Source organism: Podospora bellae-mahoneyi, chromosome 3 (genome assembly GCF_035222275.1).
Source record: "Podospora bellae-mahoneyi strain CBS 112042 chromosome 3, whole genome shotgun sequence".
NCBI lineage: Eukaryota > Fungi > Ascomycota > Sordariomycetes > Sordariales > Podosporaceae > Podospora > Podospora bellae-mahoneyi.
In genome coordinates this window covers 530,879-544,233 of record NC_085882.1, presented here as the reverse complement: position 1 = coordinate 544,233, position 13,355 = coordinate 530,879, and the positions used below count along the sequence as shown (strand labels likewise).

At 53.3% G+C, this 13,355-nt stretch overlaps 7 protein-coding genes across 7 annotated transcripts; 3 read left to right on the top strand and 4 right to left on the bottom strand.

Moving 5' to 3' along the window:
• Positions 1-5: 5 nt before the first annotated feature.
• On the bottom strand, positions 6-1,819 carry QC761_301670 (uncharacterized protein). Its single transcript, XM_062877318.1, has 2 exons — positions 1,210-1,819; positions 6-1,156 (listed from the first exon to the last, which is right to left on the bottom strand). Exons 1-2 carry the CDS (start codon positions 1,440-1,442, stop codon positions 115-117), a joined length of 1,275 nt encoding a protein of 424 aa, XP_062733063.1. The 5' UTR covers positions 1,443-1,819; the 3' UTR covers positions 6-114.
• Positions 1,820-2,436: 617 nt separating this feature from the next.
• SPS19 (peroxisomal 2 4-dienoyl-CoA reductase sps19) lies at positions 2,437-4,080 on the top strand. The gene is made up of 3 exons (XM_062877317.1): positions 2,437-2,714; positions 2,770-2,963; positions 3,020-4,080. Exons 1-3 carry the CDS (start codon positions 2,660-2,662, stop codon positions 3,722-3,724), a joined length of 954 nt encoding a protein of 317 aa, XP_062733062.1. The 5' UTR covers positions 2,437-2,659; the 3' UTR covers positions 3,725-4,080.
• On the bottom strand, positions 3,982-6,167 carry QC761_301650 (uncharacterized protein; the record flags this gene model as incomplete). Its single annotated transcript, XM_062877316.1, has 4 exons — positions 3,982-4,239; positions 4,306-4,479; positions 4,535-6,040; positions 6,122-6,167. 4 exons carry the CDS (start codon positions 6,165-6,167, stop codon positions 4,169-4,171), a joined length of 1,797 nt encoding a protein of 598 aa, XP_062733061.1. The 3' UTR covers positions 3,982-4,168.
• Positions 6,168-7,561: 1,394 nt separating this feature from the next.
• Positions 7,562-9,206, top strand: QC761_301640 (uncharacterized protein). The gene is made up of 3 exons (XM_062877315.1): positions 7,562-7,934; positions 8,001-8,162; positions 8,226-9,206. Exons 1-3 carry the CDS (start codon positions 7,851-7,853, stop codon positions 8,577-8,579), a joined length of 600 nt encoding a protein of 199 aa, XP_062733060.1. The 5' UTR covers positions 7,562-7,850; the 3' UTR covers positions 8,580-9,206.
• An 11-nt stretch (positions 9,207-9,217) lies between these two features.
• On the bottom strand, positions 9,218-10,264 carry QC761_301630 (uncharacterized protein; the record flags this gene model as incomplete). Its single annotated transcript, XM_062877314.1, has 1 exon — positions 9,218-10,264. One exon carries the CDS (start codon positions 10,262-10,264, stop codon positions 9,218-9,220), a length of 1,047 nt encoding a protein of 348 aa, XP_062733059.1.
• Positions 10,265-11,223: 959 nt separating this feature from the next.
• Positions 11,224-12,165, top strand: QC761_301620 (uncharacterized protein; the record flags this gene model as incomplete). Its single annotated transcript, XM_062877313.1, has 2 exons — positions 11,224-11,598; positions 11,650-12,165. The coding sequence occupies 2 exons, from the start codon at positions 11,224-11,226 to the stop codon at positions 12,163-12,165; spliced, it is 891 nt and encodes a 296-aa protein (XP_062733058.1).
• A 65-nt stretch (positions 12,166-12,230) lies between these two features.
• Positions 12,231-13,344, bottom strand: DPM1 (dolichol-P-mannose synthesis). The gene is made up of 2 exons (XM_062877312.1): positions 13,026-13,344; positions 12,231-12,957 (listed from the first exon to the last, which is right to left on the bottom strand). Exons 1-2 carry the CDS (start codon positions 13,145-13,147, stop codon positions 12,339-12,341), a joined length of 741 nt encoding a protein of 246 aa, XP_062733057.1. The 5' UTR covers positions 13,148-13,344; the 3' UTR covers positions 12,231-12,338.
• Positions 13,345-13,355: the final 11 nt, after the last annotated feature.

The following is a 13,355-nucleotide window of genomic DNA, read 5'->3' as shown; positions in this document are numbered from 1 at the left end:
GAGAATTCATGAGATATGTCATATTTGAAGAGATATACGGGTATCTATTTGCCCGCTAGCAGACTATTGTCGGATGACGTGCTGCAAGCTTCCAAGTTATTTATCAGTACACCTCTACTTCTTCATATGAACCTCAAACTGGTTCGGCTCATCGGGATCAATGTCAGTATCCTTCACTAAAGCATCCTCCTCCAGCTCATCTCCCTCAAGCCATATCGAAACCTGCCACGCGTCACCAACTGCTCGTTTCTGACGGAACGCCTCAATCATGGTCCCCACCGTGGTATCCTCTTGCACGGACAGTTTGAGCGGTTCGAGATCCTTGGCCTTGAGGACCACTTTGATCCCCTTCTTCTTTGGCTCCTCGGGAACAGGCTCCGCATCATCTGCCTCGGTCAAATCAACGAGACCGTATCTGACTGATCTTTCTTTGTCCTTCCACTGCTGGAAGTCCTTGTAATTATCCTCATCCCAAACTTGCATATGGAGCGCTGGACCCTGTCTCAACATACGGTAGCCCTCCCCGTCACCTAAGACGATATTGCCATCCTCATCTATGTCGAGATTGAGCGAAGCAACGCTGTTCGGAGTGTATATCTTGTTGTTCTTCCAGGTCACAAAAAGGTTGAGTTCTTCGCTGGAAATGTCCAGGCCTATTTCCCGTTGTTTTGCGATCCAGGTGGGTATGATGGGTGCCATGTCTTGCTTTGCCTTTCGCCGGACTAGAATCGGCTTCATGTTCGGAATGGGAGAATCGACATAGATATGCACCACAAGATCTTCCTTGACCCTTCCGAGCTTCTCTCGCTGCTTGCGTATCATTTCTTGCAGCTCGTCGTCGTGGCTATCGGGCGACTCTTGTTTCTCGAAGGGACTGAATTCCTGGATATCGGAATCATCGTCGCTATCCAGGTCAGCTTTGACCGGCTTCTTGTCCAGGGCGTCATCACTATCGCTGTCGTCAATCATTACAACAGGAGTTGCTGACACCGCTGCGTGGCGCGGCTTGACGGGAGTGACTATCTTGGTCGGCCTCACAACTTCTTTCCCTTTGCCTTTAACGTCCATGATGAGGTCGTCGTCATCGTCATCCGAATCAGCCAGGCCTGCCATTTGCTTGGGCGGACTTGAGGACAGCCCCGGGGAAGAGGTTCTCCTATGAAAATGATCAGCAACGCGGATCAAGAGTTGAGCACCTTTGTAACCTACCTCCTCCGAACTCTTTCATTACCCTCTTCTTCCGACAGCGAGCTTTTGCGCTTCCTTTCGTTGCTTCTATCGCGGCTTTCTTCTTCTGCTTCGCGAATAACTTTGGGGAAAACCTGCTTCGAGTGTCGGAATAGAGAGAGAGCGTCGTCATCGTCGTCGTCCTCGGACCCGGAGGCAATAGGCAACACAGGTTTTGGTTGCGATTCCCTGCGCTCGAAAGGCAGACGCGCCATGTTGTTGTCGCTAGCGGCTTGACCGAAACCGGCGTTGATGACTTGTCTCGACTTCCTGCGTTACAATGAGTGGTTATGGAAAGGCTTCGTCTTTGACAAAGCTGTCGCGAGTCGTGGTCTTCTTTGTAGAGAGCGTGTGCAATCTGCAAGGGGACGGAAGAGGAAGCCAGGCAAAGGCTGGTGGGAAATACGGTTCAATTGATTGATGCAAAAAAGTCGAGTTAGCTACTCCTGACATCGAGCGATGATTCTGCAAAATTTCCCTTCGGCTCTCTGCCCATTGTTTTGGTCTGCCATTGGTGGGAGTGTGGTTGGAGAGATGTGTTAAGGCGTGGTAAGGAACCTGCCAACTGAAGCCTTCCCCAACTCGCGTAAATTGAGGGAGGGGTTAACGTTCAAACGGACGCGTGCTGTGGCTGCTAACCAGACTATGCAACACGATTTGGGCGCGTGCACCGCTTTGGCAACCTTTCCGCCCCGCCAGAGTACTCTAGGGTTTAGATGCATGTGTAATTTCAAGTTACGATACGCCGCCATTCCTGTAATCTCTGTTTGAATGACGGCGACCTAACCCTGTCCCAAGACCTGCCCGTCAACAGATATATTTCTACATTTCCACTCCTGGCTCAACTGTATCGCCGGGTTGTTGTTCTTGTCTTGTTGGGGGTTCTACGCATCTCTAATGTTGAAGCTCAAGGCCCTGCACTATAAAAGAACTGATGGACTGGATTGCCGCTGTTGTCCTGTGACTTTTACAGAACTTTAGATTTTTCCTGTCATCTATGCATCCACAACTGTTAGTTGACCTGCTCATTGTCTCGTCGCCAGATGTCGAGGTCTTGATATCTTCAGCTGATGGGCAATCTTGAGGCTGACCCAGTTCCCCGGATTTCAAGCACCGATCCCTTGTCCCTGCCATGTGGGGCTCCTCCAGCCAAGATCACAAATAAAGTGGAGGATGCCGAGGTTCGACCCAGAAAGGTAAGACGAAGCGTCGCAATGGACCCCGGATAACATGAAGCAGAGAAACGAGAGCTCGAAGCTCTTGCAGCTCTCAAATATCCAATATCCCTTGTGACTTTGAAGCAATATAGCGCTTGAAGCTTTGCAAGCACTTTATACCCATTGGACACCATTTCATCTCTCTGCTCTGAGTCTGATATTGCTAAGATCCTTTGACATCTTGAAACAACCTCCTTTAAACTTCGTTCTATACAATGTCTGTCCCCCGATCAGAGTACCTGAGCACTGTCTGGAAGGATGGCATCTTTGGTAAGTCTATCCGCCTCCCCAACATCAGAAATGCAAGCTCACAAGTGTCTAACAGCCAACCGCGTACTATTCATCACGGGCGGTGCAGGCTCCATCGGCAGCGCGCAGACCCGCGCCATGGTTCATCTCGGAGCCGACGCCTGCATCATCGGCCGCAGCGTTGAGAAGACAGAAAACGCCGCCAAGGAGATTGCCAAAGTCCGGAACGGCGCCCGAGTCATCGGGATCGGCAACGTTGATGTCCGGAGTGTAAGCTCTCACCCACACTTTCACCGCCATCTATCATTTCACTGAAACGACCGTAGTACGACTCCCTCAAAGCCGCCGCCGACCGCTGCGTAAAGGAGCTCGGCAGCATCGACTATGTCGTCGCCGGCGCGGCAGGCAACTTCATCGCCCCCATCGCCGGGCTCTCCCCCAACGCCTTCAAAGCCGTCATCGACATCGACACGATTGGCACCTTTAACACCATCAAGGCCACGATGCCCTACCTCGTAGAGTCTGCCGCTCGCAATCCCAATCCGAATGATGCCGGCACCACCGGCGGCCGCTTCGTATCTACTTCCGCCACGTTCCACTACACCGGAATGCCCCTCCAATCCCACGTCTCTGCCGCCAAGGCCGCCATCGACGCCCTCATGGGCTCGGTAGCGCTCGAGTACGGCCCGTTTGGCGTGACTGCCAACAGCATCGCCCCCGGTGCGATTGAGGGAACAGAAGGGATGGAAAGGCTGGCCTCTTCCAAGCTGGACCCGAAGACGAGGACGAAGGGCGTGCCGATTGGTAGATGGGGGTCGGTGAGAGACATTGCCGATGCGACTGTGTATGTCTTTAGCGATGCGGGCAACTATATCAACGGGACAACCCTCGTGGTGGACGGCGCGGGGTGGAGGAGGCAAGGAGCCGCGGCGGTGGGCGTGGACGACGACATGCAGTACCCTGACTTTTTGCTCGCTGGTACGATTAGCAAGCATCTGAAGAGCGGGAGGAAGGAGAAGGCCAAGATCTAGGGCTCTGGAATCATTTTGAGGTGTGTTCCGATTGCACGAAGCAAGAGCGATCTTTTGGCAAAGATTTGATTTAATCTTTTCTTCTCGGTGTACTGCACAACTGCTGTCTCGGAACGTGTGATCACCAGACTTGAACAGGAACAGACAATGTCACAATGTGGGATTATGCCACCTCATCGGAGACGACATTCAATTTGGTGTATGCAGCGTGGCAAGAGGTGCTGGCGTTGAAACACGAACCAGGACACAGATAAGAATGGGACAGAAAATCCATGATTAAGTAAGATTAATTAAGTATATACGTGACCGAAGTACCTCCATCATTCTTCGGCAGCCGCTTCATGTCATAAAAAGCTGGATTAAATACATCATGTATGGGACTCATTGGTGGTAAAAAGTAACCAATCTTCATAGTCCGTTTCATTACGTGGATAAAGTTATGGTTTACCTGACCTTGCAGAAAGCCAACCAGTCGTGGCGATGGTAAAAGCTGCGCATGCGCTTACCAAATACGTCTGCAGATGGGGGGAGAGGTATTAGCACGAGCAACAGAGACAAAAAGGACACCAATGCAGACTTACACAACGGAATGCTGGACAGGCAGACAACCAGTTGCACAGAACCAATAATGTTGAACAACGGAGTAGCCTTGGTCTGATTGAGGACAAGCCACTGGAAGGCCTTGAGGGTGAGGCCAAAACTGAGCAAGTTCTTGAAGACGATCATGATGGTGAAGCCTTCGATAGCCAGGTCGCCTATAGAAGAAGTTAAATCAGAATTACCGCAAGTAGACAGGGCGTCAAAACTTACGATAAGCATCTACAATGTAAAGCGAGCTGGCCACTGCGCCAATAACCATACCAGCAACCTGGAAACCGAAGAACATGAGCGGAATGGCAGGGGGAATGTCCCAGAGAAGATCATCCGCGGTAGGCCCCCAGCCGTACAGACCAATGCACCCAAAAATCATCATGGGAATGATGAGAAACAGACGGAATTCTGGCTCATAGATGCCCTTGTTCCACTTAGTCATCAAACGGGCGCTCCAGTCGGACAAGAGACCAGCGATGAGGAAGCCGACAATAGCGCCAACAAACGCCGCTGTGTATGCATATCCCGTCTCAACCTCGCCCCACCAGAGAGGAGGGCCGATGAAGAACTGAGCAAGAATGACACCAATGAAGACTGTCCAGCCAATCATCAATCCCTGAATCAAGCATGCCCAGAAAAAGGCCGGATGGAAAAACAGAACGATTGGCCGCAACATCAGCTTCACGAAATTCTCGTCGGCTTTGCGGCCGTTGAACATGGCAAGAGAGTCTTTGAATGTCGCCTTGGGCGGAGGGACCACTGACGCCCGAGCTCTTGGGACGGGTGCGGCTGTCGATGAAGTGGCTGGAGCTGCAGGTGCCGAAGAGATGGGGATCTCGCTAAGTCCTACCTGAGTCTGGTTGGCGTCATCACCAACCAATGTATCAGGAGTGGACGGAGCGTCTCTCTTCGTCGTTTTCTCAGGCTCCTCAGGGGCGTTCAAAGTGTTCGCGAACAACTGTTGGGCGCCTGGGCCATCGGACGACAGCATGTCAGTGTTGAGAGACTGGTCTCGCCGATAGGCGGTTTCGGGGCAAAAGAAGTATACGGCCGGCAAGCACAAGCCGCAGAATATGGCGACAAAGTAAAAGGTCCACTGCCATCCAATTTCATGGGTGATCTTGCCCACCAGGATGGGGGTGAAAAAGGCACCACCAAAGACGGCCAGATTGGTGAAGGCCATACGAATGCCGCGTTGATGCACACAGTACAGATCTCCCACCGCAACATTGACAAGCGACTCGAACGGCGCTGTGGCCACACCCTGAAACACTCTCGCAGCAGCCATGCTCGCATAGTTGTGTCGCGATGCGCCTCCCCAAGCCGAGGTGATGATCAGCAGGATGGTTCCGCCCACAAACAAATGACGCTTTCCCCACAGACGACCCGAGGGGACGAAAAAGAAGGCGGCAATTCCGACTCCGAAGAGATACCATCCTGTAAGTTCGGCGACCTTAGCGAATTTGACCGAGAAATCTTCGGTCAGGGTCAGCGTGTTGGCGGCAAGAATTGGACCAAGACACGTCGCAAAGATGGCCGTCACGGAGAGAATAAAGGTGATGAGATCGCGCTTCCATAACGGCCAGTTCAAGGGGTCGTTAGGGTCATCTGATGGCTGAGGGACGAGAATGATGGGCATCGGTCCGCTGGTATCGCACTTGAGGCCCTCGACTCCCTCGCTAGAGAATTGCGGTCGTTCCGGGTCGTCAAAGTATCTGGTTGTGCCTGAAAGCAGAGGAAGAACAATTGTCAGCCACGACGGCTCCAGTGGTATCATGGAGATTCAGTTGTGTCAAGTATCCGTACCAGGCACATGTTCCATGACCCGATCTTCCAGCACTCCCAGCCCCATCTTGTCGTCACCGTCGTGTCGGGTGTTCTGAATAATATAGTGGGTCAGGCGAAGAGCATCGTTCAGCACAAGAAGTAGGTTGGATGGAGGAAAAAGTCCAGTCGGTGGAGCCTTTAGGAGTCGTCGTTGTAGATGTAGGCAAAGAAAGACTTGTGCTCGCGGCGCAATCAAGTCGATGCATCCAGTCACGGCTCACAAATCGGATGTTGGCAGCACGGCGGCGGCTCAGCACTTTGCGCAGCGAACGGTTGCTCGTTCCGTTTCTGGGTCTTGTCTTTTTTGTTGCCAAGCATCAGCACCGACAGGGATCTGAGCTCTCTGTGCTTCCAGCCCAGTGTCTCCCGTCGGACCAATGAGTGCTCTGAGGTGTCACAAGAGTCCCAGCGACGGGGAGCCACCAATCTCCAAATCGACATCTCGGGCGCGGGGTTGGACGAGAGCCCGACGATCATCCACGAGTTGATTCAATGGCACCGAGAAAGCGCAGTTTCACTCCCTCACCACACCTGTCTCTCTGCCTGTGGGACAACTGGGACTGGTTCAAGGTCAGATTGGCGGGGTCAGAAGAGCGGTCTGTGGCGCGAGAAAATGGTTGCTGAGATGGATTTCGCGTGGCAGCAAAGTTCTCTGTTTGCCAGTCGTTGGCTTTTTGCGGAGACCTTATCCTTTCCCCTGGCGACTCTAGCGTGAAGGTAGACTGTCAATAGAGGTATGACCAGTCTCTGTTGCCAGACGGGGAAAGTTCGGACGCTTTTGTTGACGTTGTGACAGGAAGAGGCCTCAAAGTGACAGCTGACAATCTATGCTAGGGATCCCCTATTCCGATCTTCGCGCAGATCGTTGCGGTCTGTTTCCAGCAGCTGGTCGTCTAGGGGCGCTAACTCCACCTGACAAGGCCGCATATACCAGTATAGAAATGACGTGAGTTTCAATAGCCAACGGTCCCAACTTATACAAACGCTGGTAGCTAAGGTACCTTGGCTGTTAGCTGTACGTAGCTGGGCTGTGGTCTTACAAACAGCTTCTCGCATTTGGCACCACAACATGTGGAGGCTGTGGTGTAAGTGCAAGTCGACGGGACGGGAGTCTTGGACAGGGGCACGGAAGCAACCGCATCGAAGAAGCGCCATGCGAACTGCATGGAAGATACCCACTTCGATGTAGGGATGCTCGCATCCCATCCAGGTTGACGGTCATATGTTACATGTTGCCTGCAGCTCTCATGTTCACCATGTAGTCACACAGAAGAGACATGGCGAGGCAAAAAAAATAAAAAAAAATTACTCAGTAAATATATCTCTCATGAACAAACCCGGTGTCTGGTGTTCGGTTGGTCAATGATGGCTGCTTGCGGGCACAAGCTGGCCGTGAAATTGCAGGAGTCGCTGCTGGGGATTTGCTGGGGATTTGGCCACCCTTGTCTCGGAGAAGGCAGCCCATTGGCCTCTTCCCCTTCCCAAGAAGGCGGCCAAGATCCCCAATCCCGGGTGAATATGCGACCAAATCCAGTGGGTATTATATTATTTAAACAACCACGAGTTCTCTCCTGCGTGCTCGGTTCTAGTCTTCTATCTCGCATCTTGCATCTCGCAGTTTCTGTCTCTCGTTTACCATATACCAGCAATCATCTCTTCGTGATACCCTACATCTTCTAATACCTCATCCATTAACCCTATCGTCACCATGAAGTACTCTGCTGCTCTGGTCTCCCTGGCTCTCGCCACCAGCGTCGCCGCCCAGGGCTTGGCTGATCTTCCCGAATGCGCTGTATGTTCGACGCCCCAAAAGCTCTCCAGGAGAGACATGGTAAACTGACTAAAAGTTTCTTGACAGCGTGATTGTGCCACCCAGTACCTCCGTGGTGGGATTGGCAACTGTGGTAGCGACCCCGAGTGCATCTGCAAGAACAGCACCTTCCTCGACAGCATCGCCTGCTGCCTCGTCGACGTCTGCAATGAGGCGGACCAGAAGACCGCTGTTTCCGTTGCTGCGACGGTATGTTCTTGCTTTGCGCAATATCCATATCCGTGTTCAGATGGCTAACATTCGACACAACAGCTCTGCAAGGCCTTCGGCGTCAATGATCTCCCCACCGCTGTCACCTGCGCTACTGCCAGCCCCTCGGCCACCACTCCCGTTAGGACCTCGACTCGTGCCACTACAGCTGCCAACACTGACACCGCCGTGACCACCCCCGCCGGTACCGCTACCACCGAGGCCACCGAGGCCCCCAGCACCACCGAGACTGATGCCCCTGAGGAGTCGTCCGCCACCGAGACCGAGACCGACGCTGATGCTCAGGATGCCTCTAGCACCAGCACCAGCACCAGCACCAACTTCGGCCCCCGTCCCACCGTCGCCGCCGGCTTGGGTGCCATTGGTGGTCTTGCTGCTGCCTTTGCTCTCCTCTAAATCTGATCGAGTGGGAGGACGTTTGAGCTTGGCCTAGGGCATCGCTGTGATAAGGGGGGGCTGGGTGGACAGTAAATGAAGCTCGGGGCGTGAGGGACGGCGTTGCTTGATGTTTTGCGGAAGTTGAAAATACCCAATTTGATAAATTACTTTCTTAGCTTGTTGTAGCCGCATGCGCAGTGTAACAATATGGTGGAGAGCCGGGGCCATAGACGTTTTGTACTGGCTTTTCTCCGTATAGCATGGGGCTAACGATGGCCTGCGTTACTTTTGAGACCCGCTCGTGGCTTGAAATGTATATGTTCCAACCAAGCCTGTCAGTGTCGTTCTCTAATAGTTGGAAGATGCTGCAAAACGATTCTGTAAACTCCCTCGATTGGAAGTCATCAAGAAAAACGATGACCTTCAAGCAAGGCGCGGTATTATCATTAATCATGTCATAATCCCATATCCCTAATCTGTACTTCGCTGCTAAAGCCACCATTTTCTATCCCTTGACGCTCGCCATGCCGTGCCACATCATGAGTAGTATAATATACCAATGGTCGTTCCTCGTCCCAGCCAAACATGTTGAAACCATATCCTGTCCCAACACCAATATCTTATGCCATTCTTCCCATATATAACCCCCCTATCCCTCATCCCCTCCCAACCTTCCGTATAACCACCTTCTCCCCCTTCTCCCCGCCGAGCTCCCACCCAACCCCATACTTACTCCTCAGCCCCTCCCAGCTCTCCTCCATCTGGCCCTCCAAAAACTCCCTCGGCAAGCTCAAATACGCCCTCCCCATTGCCATCAACGTCCGCCTCTTGACATCCCCGTCGGCAAACTCCATCAGCTTCACCCGGTACCCATCCACCCCCCTCTTGACCCTCCTCCAAAGCACATAGTTGTCCCCCACCAGCGCCTTGAGCACCGCGTCCACCTTTTTGTCCTTCAACTTGTACTCCTCCCGCAGCTTAAACGCCCCGGCGAGGTCTTGCCTTCTGCAGGCGGTGTCGAGAACGAGATAGGACACGCACTCGGCCAGCTCGACAGAGGTGAGGTTGGAGAAGGGGTGGACAGAGCGGAGGAGGTAGAGCAGAGCCGGGTAGTACGACTCGAAGGACTTGGCGAGGATGCCGAGGCGGATGGCGAAGAGGTAGACTTGGATTGTGAAGGGGTCTCGGCGCTGGGTGGCGACGAGGGCCTCGCGGAGCTTGCGGAGGGCGGAGAGGATGGAGGGGAGGGAGCCGGATTGGTCTTGTTCTTTGCTGTTATCGGTGGCGATGAAGGTGATGTCGGGGAAGCTGCCGGTGGGCAGGGAGGTGGGGGTTGGGAGCGGTAATGCGGTGGAAGGGGCGGAGGTTAAGGGGGATGGGGGAACGGAGATGACTGGGGAGCTGGCGGAGGAAGAGGGGGTGGTGTCCGCGACGGCGAGGCGGGCGAATTGTTTTTGGAGGTTGTCTTTGTCGCCGGCTTCGGTGCAGAAGGCGAGGTAGCGTTCTGCTATTTTAGAGTAGTAGGACTCTTGGACTTTGGGAGAGAGTAGTCTCTTTTCGCCTTTAGAGGGGAGGCCGTATTCTGAGAGGGGGTCGAGCTCGACTGGTTTGAGACGGGAGTAGTGGTTGCCGCCGCCGCCATGATGGTGACCTGTGTGGCCGTAGCTGTGGCCCGAGAAGGCTCTGACACCTTTTCTCTGCATATTACTACTCCGTGTGTGCCTTCTATCGGGTGGCGTTTGAGGGGCGTCTTCTCTGCATGCGTTGAATGCCAAACCATCAAGGTTCAAACGGCGTCGATGTCACCAGTGGGACTTGGGCTGAGTTGTGGATTGTTTGGCTGCCCTCGATCCCTGCACCAGGTCCCTCACCACATAATAATGGGCACTCGAAAGTGGGTTAAATCCATATTATATCATATAAACCATGCCTCGAAAGATAATTGTTAGGCCTTTAAAGATAGTTAATGCACCTTTAAAGATAGTGGGTATACCTTTAAAGATAATTAACAGGCCTTAAAATATAGTTCAGAGGTCTTCAGAGATAGTTTAAAGACTTATTAATTCACTTTTGAGGCATGGTTCACAGTATAATATTGGGTTAACTTACCTGCTGTGCCAATTATTCTGTGGGGAGGGTGCCCAGTTGTAAGTTCCGCAGGGCTGGAATGCGGGGTTAGCGCAGTCCTCATCTAATCCATCTTCCCCTGACCATGAAAACATCAAGAGCCGTGGGAGCCATTAAGTTACGACTTGTCTGTTACGGCTGGCTTTCAGGTTGGATTGATTCTAGGTAGATCAGTAAATGAGGTTGACTGGGATCTCTTGACACTCCTCCAACCCAGCGACTTGCCCCTGAACGCAACCAAAAACACCGCAACTAACCTAACCCAAAGATGAGGTGGTGATGCGCGGGGTATGGGGTAACTGCAGCCCCCAAGTTTCTCGAATCTGGGGAAATGCCTCGGCATCCTCTTGCCCGGGCTTGTTCCCGTGCGGAGATGGCTGTCACTCCCCCCCCAGCTTCGGGTTAACATGTATCCCTATATATATCAAGAGAAATATAGCCATTCAATATCCATCTTCTACATATCACAAATCCAACCATTTCTTCTCTGGCTCTCGTTGACCCATTGACACTTGCATCATCAACTTCTGCCACCATGACCTCCGTGATCAAGATGCGCATGGCTGAGCGCGCCGCCCAGCTCTCCCGCCAGCTCAACTACCCCAAAGGTCTCCTCCACAACCAAGTGGCCATCATCACCGGTTCAGGGCAGGGTATCGGGGCCGAGTGTGCACGTCTCTTCTCCAACGAGGGCGCCAAAGTCGTCGTCTCTGACATTGACGGCGCCAAAGCCGAAGAGGTAGCCTCCAAGATCCGGTCCGGTGGCGGCCAGGCCATCGCTGTGGCAGGAGACCTGCTCAAGGACGAGTACATCAAACAATTGGTGGCCAAAGCAGCCGAGTTTGGAGGTGGAAAGATCCACATCATTGTGAATAATGCTGGTTTTACCTGGGATGCGGTTCTTCACAAGGCACCTCTCTCCTTCTTTCCCCCAAGTGGACAATACTGACGGCGTGGACAGATGACCGACAAACAATGGGACACCATCGTCGCCCTACACGGCACCGTCCCCTTCAAAATCATCCGCGAGGCAGCCCCTTACTTCCGTGTGAAGGACGGCGAGCCAAGAAACATCATCAACATCAGTTCCACCTCTGGTGTCCACGGGAACGCCGGTCAGATCAACTATGCGCTCGCCAAGGCAGGTGTCATCGGCATGACCAAGACTATCGCAAAGGAATGGGGCCCTGCGTTCGGCGTGAGGGCGAACACGATTGCCTTTGGGCATATCGAGACGAGACTGACGGCCAATAAGGAGGCCGGTGCGTTTGTTGAGGTTGATGGGCAGAAGGTTGCCTTGGGTATCCCGGAGAAGCAGAAGCAAGCTCCTCCAGGCATCGTTCCATACCAGGACATCCCACTCAGGAGACCCGGCACTGCGACCGAGGCTGCGAGTGCTGTGTTGGCCATCGCTTCCCCCCTGAGCTCGTATATTTCCGGTCAAACAATCAGCGTAACGGGTGGTAGGAACATGTAGATAAGTGCTGCCGTGTCAGGAAAATCGAAAAATCTTTTGCGCATAACTCCTGGCATTCATCATCTCTGCCGTTTCATTTTCGCTTTCCAAACAGGGTAAATATCAGCATTAGAATTAATATCCCAAACCTCATCCCTTCCACGAGTTCCAGCTTCTTCCCTCCCCCAAGCCCATTAGATGGACCACCAAAGCTGCAACACCCCCTTGGCATACTCCACAATCTCCTCGCCGCCCAGCTTGCTGTCACCGTACACTCTGTCCACAAAAGAAATCGGGACCTCTCCGATAGAATACCCCTTCGCCTTGGCCGTCACAGCAAGCGCCATCTGCATCGTGAACCCTCTCGCATCCGTGCTCTCAAACAGCTTCTCCAGCACGGCCCGCTTGTACAGCCTGAAGCTGCCCGTCAAGTCGCTCACTCCAGGCCGAAGAACGGTATCCGCAAAGATGTTGGCGCCCTTGCTCGTCAGCTTCCTCTTCAAGTCCCAGCCGTACACACCGCCGTCACCGGCATAGCGAGTGCCCGTCACGATGTCGTAGTCGCCCTGCTTCATCTTTTCAATCATCTGGGGAATGAACTTGGGGTGGTGGCTAAAGTCGGCGTCCATGATGACGATGTAGTTGCCCTTGGCGTACTTGAGGCCATGGACGTAGGCGGTGCCGAGGCCGAGCTTGCCGGTGCGAGGGCGAAGCTGGATGTGAGGGGAGTAGGCCTTGATGAGCTGGGCGGCGACCTCTTGGGTTCCGTCTGGGGAGCCGTCGTCCACAATGACAAGTTCCCAGTCGAGGTTCCTGTATGATGATTTACACATGTTAGTCCAACGGCGATTAAGACTTGATCATGGCGAGGGAGAACGAACTGTTCGGTAAATGTGCGGTTCAGGAGCCAGGTGATGATGGGCAAGTTCTGGCGCTCGTTAAAGGTAGGCAGGATGACCGAGTACATGTCCTTGCCGCCGGTAGATGATTTCGCAGGCGCCATTGTGAAATTGGTAACTGCTCGACTAAGGAAGGGAAAGTAGTTGGTGGTCGATTCGAAGTGATGATTCAAGAAAAGGCAGAAGATTGTGTCTCGTTGTCAATTGGACGTTGGACGGGACGGGATGGTTGCGCGTGTCCTTAATTGGCGACACGGCGTTCCCCCAATTACACACTAGCGCGACCTGAGCTTGTGGACCCACACCTCCCCA

Coding starts and splice junctions, on each gene's coding strand:
- QC761_301670 (XM_062877318.1), bottom strand. CDS start 1,442: ATGGCGCGTCTGCCTTTCGAGCGCAGGGAATCGCAACCAAAACCTGTG. Junction 1,157..1,209: donor AATGAAAGAGTTCGGAGGAG/GTAGGTTACAAA, acceptor TCATTTTCATAG/GAGAACCTCTTCCCCGGGGC.
- DPM1 (XM_062877312.1), bottom strand. CDS start 13,147: ATGGCGCCTGCGAAATCATCTACCGGCGGCAAGGACATGTACTCGGTC. Junction 12,958..13,025: donor AACCGCACATTTACCGAACA/GTTCGTTCTCCC, acceptor ATCATCATACAG/GAACCTCGACTGGGAACTTG.
- QC761_301640 (XM_062877315.1), top strand. CDS start 7,851: ATGAAGTACTCTGCTGCTCTGGTCTCCCTGGCTCTCGCCACCAGCGTC. Junction 7,935..8,000: donor CTGATCTTCCCGAATGCGCT/GTATGTTCGACG, acceptor GTTTCTTGACAG/CGTGATTGTGCCACCCAGTA. Junction 8,163..8,225: donor CTGTTTCCGTTGCTGCGACG/GTATGTTCTTGC, acceptor TCGACACAACAG/CTCTGCAAGGCCTTCGGCGT.
- SPS19 (XM_062877317.1), top strand. CDS start 2,660: ATGTCTGTCCCCCGATCAGAGTACCTGAGCACTGTCTGGAAGGATGGC. Junction 2,715..2,769: donor CTGGAAGGATGGCATCTTTG/GTAAGTCTATCC, acceptor AGTGTCTAACAG/CCAACCGCGTACTATTCATC. Junction 2,964..3,019: donor GCAACGTTGATGTCCGGAGT/GTAAGCTCTCAC, acceptor AAACGACCGTAG/TACGACTCCCTCAAAGCCGC.